The 7,237-nt window shown below is 34.6% G+C and overlaps 1 protein-coding gene across 2 annotated transcripts; it reads right to left on the bottom strand.

Annotated features, from left to right (window-relative positions):
- Window positions 1–1,122: 1,122 nt before the first annotated feature.
- On the bottom strand, window positions 1,123–6,557 carry LOC113236429 (cytochrome P450 6B6-like). 2 transcript variants are annotated; one of them, XM_026472483.1, is made up of 3 exons: window positions 5,189–6,557; window positions 4,893–5,090; window positions 1,123–1,509 (listed from the first exon to the last, which is right to left on the bottom strand). In XM_026472483.1, exons 1-2 carry the CDS (start codon window positions 6,555–6,557, stop codon window positions 4,924–4,926), a joined length of 1,536 nt encoding a protein of 511 aa, XP_026328268.1. In that variant the 3' UTR covers window positions 1,123–1,509; window positions 4,893–4,923. The 2 variants fall into 2 exon arrangements, with proteins under 2 accessions (XP_026328268.1, XP_026328267.1); XM_026472482.1 differs by lacking the exon at window positions 1,123–1,509 and having other exon boundaries at window positions 4,378–5,090.
- Between the last annotated feature and the right edge of the window lie 680 nt (window positions 6,558–7,237).

Genomic DNA, 7,237 nt, shown 5'->3' with positions numbered 1-7,237 from the left:
CGGAGGCAGTTTGGTAGAGCGCCATTTCCATAACACGATTAACTAATGAGCTAACTAACTTTATTGTTTGGCTTGTTTCAGTAGATATTGTACAAACATATTTAATGTTTAATACATACGAATTAACTGCGAGAACAATACAATGCGTGGCAAAATATTTTTAAAATTCCGATGGGGCTGTATGTGTGTGAGGCGCGCCGCCATTGATTTAACAAGAAACATTTACTTTGCATATTGTCTTTCGTAACAGTGATCTATCTCTACCGTTACATTACAATCCCAATTGCTATCTTGGGACCCTTATGTTTGTGTCTGAATTCAAAGACGTTTCACGTTCTCTTCTTCGTATCGTATCGATGGCACACACTATAATGCTTGTCAATGTGGTGAAAGAATTTGCCAATTAGTGTAAGACACTCGAAAATTATTGCCGAGTATGCGCCAAACGTACTTTAGAAACGGTACGTAGCGCGTGGAGGGTCATTTCGTGCACCTCACCCGAATCATAATTCGGCAGCAATTCCAACTCACACATCGTCATCCCCAGAGAACAAAAAGATAACTGCCATTATCACAGTTTTAGTGTTATTTCATATTTAAGATTTTTAGGTACCATTATATCCTTTCAATTATTTTTCGTGATTTTTAAGCAGTTACTTAATAATATTCAAATTTTCTACCCATGCCCAAGTACACAAGAATAAGGTTATATAATAATATTAAACTAATTGAGTTACGTTTCTTAATATGACAAATGACAAAAGAATTATGTTGTCATAAAAATAATTACTCGAAATAACGATACACGCAGTTTTATTTGTAAGTCAATGCGCAGTTATCATATTTTATTCCCGTTTTGAACTGTTTGGGCAGTTCGTATAAAAAAGCAAAATAAAACTAAAGTTGATTATCATATCATGATTTCATTGTAACAGCAGAATAAAAGACCTTTCCAAAATAATATCTTACTATGTTTACGTGAATAAGATAATATGTAATTATTATCTTCACCACTTGTACTATTGCAACTCGTAAAATAAAATGATAACCCACGATATAAATAAACATGATGCTTGATTTCGACTAATTATTTATTATTGAAATCTCCATTTTAGCTTAACTTACGGTTGTTTCATTTATAATATAGAATGCACAAAAAACATTCTTTCCTTAAAGCTCACTATTAATCTACCGACATTCAGTGTTTAAGAACTTATCAATGAAAACATGTTTTTTATTTTTCCTGAAATATTACTTTATTGCGATTATCATTGTGTTCACCGGGGATAGCGACATATTCGCACGTCTCATCGAAGAATAAGCGAAGTTAGTAAAAAATGTTCATTGCTCCATTGAATACAGAAAAATATAGCCTACATCCTCTCCAACTCCTGTAACTCTATCGATTAATAATGTCTTCCATGAGGAGTGCGATATGTGAGTGAGTTTTTACAGGAACTAAAACACACCCTGGGGAAGCCTATGCATTCCGATCACTCCGTTCTACCACTGAAAACAAATGAGAGGTAAATTTATTAAAGGTTATTTTTTCTTCACTTTAATGCCCTCGAGGGTATTAACATGGAGGAAAATATGTATTGGCAAAATGCCCCGTTTATCTACTTACCTATGGAACGTGGAATATACTCGAATTACTTCTTTATTATCGAACAATGTTGCTTGTTTCAGGATACAACTACTGCCATCTAGTTGTGCTTTCGTATAATTAAATATTGTATTATAGTTGTCATTTTTAAATTTCGACGTTTAGTTCTCAAAATGGCTTAGCTCTATGCCAAGTTTTAAGTTTCTCGTCACCTTTACATGTACTGCTTTGCGGTAGAAAACGATCATAATTTACATTATACATACATTACACTTATGTATATATTATACTATACTTAAAATGTATATTCAACTCTGTGTCGCTTACGATAAGACGGTTCAAAATCCGAAGTGTCAATTCGGACGAACTCTTGACCTAGTACCGACGCAAGTGAGTTCCGTACAAAAACCTGTACCAAAAGGGAATGAAAGAAAATTATTTTATTCAAATATTTTCTTCTTAATTTTCGGAAGTGTCTTTTCAAGCTTTAAAAAGAAAATTTATTCGTTGTAATAGGGTGGAGCATTATAAATGTTGGTGGTAAAATTAAATTGGGTAACTTAATTCTTTTCAGATTAAAAAAGGAGCATGTAAATATTGTGATACAATATATTAAAAGATTGACTGAAGAAAAACAAGTTATAACATAATATAAAGATTAATATGTACATGAATTTAGAATCAAACAGTTCTTTTAATTAAAAACCGGCCTCAAAATTCACAAATGGGACAACTACTGAGGTGACCTCTTTCCAACAAAAAAATCATCAATCGGTCACAAATGCCCGAGTTATCGCGTAACATACGAATACATACAAAAAAACGTACTGTCGAAATGAGAACCTCCTCCTTTTTTGAAGTCGATTAAAACTGAAAAAGCTTGTTAGGCTTTCGCGATTTTTACACATAGGAAATTAAACTATTTTTCCAGATTTAAATCCGGGAAAATAGTTTCATTTCAGTAGCCCACAGGATTGCAAGGTGAAATTTCCTCTCGAAATTTGTAACAAGTATGGAATTACACCAAATTCAATATTATTTTACGCGCATAATGAAACGCCCACGATTTTGGGCAGAAATGTGTTAAAAGCTTTGGGTAAAAACCCGGTTAAATCCCCGGCGAGTTGATTGGGTTTTAACTTGCAGCCCATCTCTCATCTTCACACATTGCATAACATCTACTTCAGAAGCATTTTGATTTGGATATTATCATTTTGTTTGAGTTTTTGAGCTTATTTTTTAATTTTAGTGCGGAATGACGGCTGAGTGGAAGATAAATACCTACATGTTGTGCCGACCCCACCAAGCGTTTGATAAGGACAGGAAGAAGAAGAAGAAGAAGTACATAACTTTAAAATTATTAATACAAAAAAGTCCTTCGACCTGACAGGACTTGGACCTGTAGAACTAGAGCTACCGCTTTTCAACTGAGATACAGATCGAGTCAGCAGATCTTACAAATTGTGAACGAATTTGTCACAGATCGTTGGTATCAGGTTTATTTGGGTTTTATCATTGACTTACAAATATATGGTCGACGGGTCTAATACAAAAACCACGAAAAACTGTCCCAAGTCAACCTATTTAAACGTAGTGACATGTAAAAGAATATGAAAAAGCTAAAACGTTAGATTTAAATTGTAATGTCATCGCAGTACTGTCTAATTTTGCTTGCTTCGCTGTCAGTCGAACAAACGAAGACTAAAGCGTGAATGACGCTCTGTATACGATTTTAACGCCCTATAAGTTCGGACACTTTTTAGCGCGGACCCGACGTCCATATAATTGTAAGTCAATGGGTTTTATCCTCATAAACGACAACTGTAAGAGGTCTATAAAATTTCCTACTCAACCGGTACCTCTTTAGCATCAAGAGTCTGACGTGAGATTGGCGCACATGTAAGTTTACGTTCTACTATCTTCAATCTTTGTACTAGTAACAACAACAAAGTAATGGAGTGATTTCACAAAAAAAAACAAAATGAATATCATCATGATATTCAATATAAATCAATAGTACATAATTATAACCTTGGTATGGCAGCCTTATTAAGTTAATTGTGTCAGAACAGAAGAATGCAATAGACTGCCTTATAAGTGGCTCATCATTCACTCAAGTCTTGAGTGAATGATAAGGCACTTACTAGGCAAACGTAATGCCGGCCATAGCCTCACTTTGAAGACTAGGTAAGATTATAGCCAAGTGTAAGCAAAAAAAATAGCAGACGAAAGACCTGTCCAATTGTGCGGCAAAGTAGCAATTTCGAGTTCAATACACTTAAAAAGGTCGACAACGAGTGTCAAGGTCATTCCAATCAACATTACATTATCAACAGCAGCATAACAGCAATAACAATTTTGAAAGCAGCTAGTTCTATAACAAACTTATGTAAAATATTTATTGCAATATTTATTTTAATGAATATTATGTTTTTTTAGTATCATTATCTTCTGATGATATATTTATTTGTGAAAATTATTCTTCAATTTGTTATTTGCAATAATGCATATTCAGCATTAATAAAAGTCACATGATAATTTACTGTGTTTTTTTATATTTCTTCCTCATGTTTTCTAGTATTCGGTATTCGGCTGAATAGCAAAATAAAACAGATTAAATACCGTATAGTAGTCAAATATTCATTACAACTCAAGTACTTAGTCGTAATTAGCAATGACAAATACTCAAATAGGCTATATAAAATATTAGAATACAAATCGCACTTAAAACTTGCTAAGAAATTTAAACTTTCTTTCAGTAACTTGAATCCCATTTTTCTTAAGTTAGTTTTTCATTTATCGACGGTATTGAATCCAACGTGCTAAATTGTTTATTAGTGGCGAAAAAAGTACCAGACAACCACACCAACTACCTAGCCTTAAACCAGGAAACTCCTTGAAATATAAGAATTAAAGCAACAAAATTACTCCAGGGAAGAGTTCCTGGGAATCAAAAATAACCGATCTGGAAATCGAACCCGGAACCTTTTTATCTAGCACCCACGTTGCTCGCCGTTGAGTCACCAAGGTCAACCAAATTTACTGCGCAGACAAGTACCTAGTTAATCTGTTAAAAATAATCAACTACGACCTTGAAATCTGTTTTGTATAACGATTTAATCCCTCTTGAATTTACTTTATCGTGACTTTAAGGATTAAATGTTACTTTAAAAACAAACCGCATCTGTTTCGGCTAGATATCCCTTAGACCTGCCAATTCCATTGCTACAAATGACATTTCGAATGTTGTGATCTCTTTAGTCGTTACAAGCGTTATAACAATTACCTTTAACGATGTCAATACATCTTAAGATAAATTATCTCTTCCGAAATATTAGCGGTAATCCACCACGTATGCTTTGTACGATCGAAGACTTTGGCTCAATCATTGGAAATCGTAAGGTTGTGGGCGCTGGTTCCACTGTGAATCGTGATAGTATTGCAGCTAAACCCGCTATTGACTGCATTAGACCTAAGCGGGCACCTGAAAATACACAAAAACTTTATATTATAATTCATTCAAAAGTCATTCCTGTACTTGTGAAACAAAAATGTGAAATGGTTGCATAACTGTTTACTTACCAATGCAAGCTCGTGGACCCTCACCAAAAGGTAAATATACGAATTTCTTGTCCTTACAATCAAACTCATCAGGGTGGAAACGCTCTGGTCTGAATTGTTCAGGTTTCTCAAAATATTGCGGGTCATTGTGCAGTGCCTGCAGTGGTATTATTATCCCTATACCTTCGTCAATTGTTACATTTATTTCCGGTATTGTATATTTTTTTGCACTTTCTCGAATGAGAAACCCTAGCGACGGAAATAATCTCATTCCTTCATAAAATGTCCACTCCAAATACTTCATCTCCTTTACAGCATCGTAGCTAAGTTCGTTATTATGTTGAGTAAGCACTTGGTCAATTTCATTCTGAACTTTTTTTTGGACTTCCGGATGGAAAGCAAGTTGATGCAAAGTAAAACTTGTAGCTGATGACGAAGTTTCAAAACCGGCGGCGAAGAACACAAACACTTGAGCTGCAATGAGCTCCGCATCCATCTCTAGTGAGGCTTGCTCTGACGTACCATCTGGCTTTGTCCTCTCTATAGACTCACCTACAATAGTTCCTTTTTTCTTCAACTCCAAAAGTAAATCTATGAAATCGTTACGACCCGAAGGTTCATAGTTTCTCTGTCTCTGAATTTCATTGACAAGATTTATTAATTCTTTCTCAGTTTTGAACATGTAATGCAAATGTTTTGTTGCTTCTGGGAATATCTCCTTTAATACACCTATTATGAATTCTGGAACTGTCACATTAAAAATGTCATATCCCAATTTTCTGAAAGCTGAATTTTCGGTTGAAAAAGAGTCCGTGTCGAGGCCAAACCCTATCGAACCAATGAGGTCTGTGGTATAACGCGCCATAATATCACGTGCGTCTAGTACTCGGCTATTACCTTCGGCAGCAGCTGTAATGGTTGCTCTAAGTCGTTCCGCTCGGGAACTGATCAACGGGAACATAGCCTTTAGTTTAGCAGTGGTAAAAGCTGGGGTCATCCGTTGTCGCAGCAGTCTCCACAAGTCTCCATCCGCGAAAAAGAGATTACGCAATAATGGTTCTATTACAGTCTTGTGTGGATTCAGACCTCGTGGATAAAAAAAGGGAAAATCAATAGTGAGAATCCGTTTTGCAATTTCGGGATCCCTTATTACCAATTCCGGTCTCGTTGATCGGAAGAATCCTACAACTTTTTCGCTGGAATATTTCCAGTACATGTCCACTGCAACTTGAGTCACACTCTTTTGCATCAGGTAATTTTGTAAGTTATTTCCAAACATTGGGATAGGCTTATCATGTTTTATACCTCTTTCATGCCAATATTTGAAAGTCCTTGTATTATAGTAATAAAACACGACGAGAATAACAACAACCAAGGTTAAAGCAATCATTGCGCCGCACAACCGCACTGAGTACGAAATTAATTCCGACTGAACAGAGGGCTATCAACTTGTTGTTATATCATAGTCATATTTGTTTTTGCTCGTCGGTATCGCTGACTGTATTTTGTGATACACATAATAAACATACTGACAAACATAATCACTTGATTGTGAAACTAGCGAATAAGTCATCTATTGTATGCAATGAAGATATTATTTTACATTTGATACCTTAAGTATTCCTCTATATTCAGTACAAGCTTTATGCTTTAGGAATTTATAAATATTTCTTAATGATTCAATATCTGTCCTAACGGTATTATGATTTTATTTTAGTTACAATACCAATTATTATTACGTATTACATAAATGTAAACTTTTTGTAATACATGTCCTGATCACGCGATTAAATATAAATATTAAATATCCCACGCGATCGTTAGAAAGTACGAAAAGAAAAATTTGTCATCGGCCTATAAAACGGAATATAAAAAATAAAGTTACCAGCATTTATTTTTGGAATTAAAAACACGGGAACGCAAAGCCAGAGAAATTTTATAATGAATAAAGCACCCATCACAAGTTTCTCTATTTAAAGGAGTATGTAGTTTACACGTTTTATTTTTTTTTAGTTTAGTTTCTAATGTATCCTACTTTTCATAATGAAAATGGTAGGATATAATAAACCA

This window comes from Hyposmocoma kahamanoa, unplaced genomic scaffold (genome assembly GCF_003589595.1).
Source record: "Hyposmocoma kahamanoa isolate Upper Pololo Valley unplaced genomic scaffold, ASM358959v1 92, whole genome shotgun sequence".
Lineage (NCBI taxonomy): Eukaryota > Metazoa > Arthropoda > Insecta > Lepidoptera > Cosmopterigidae > Hyposmocoma > Hyposmocoma kahamanoa.
This window is presented reverse-complemented; position numbering and strand designations above follow the sequence as displayed.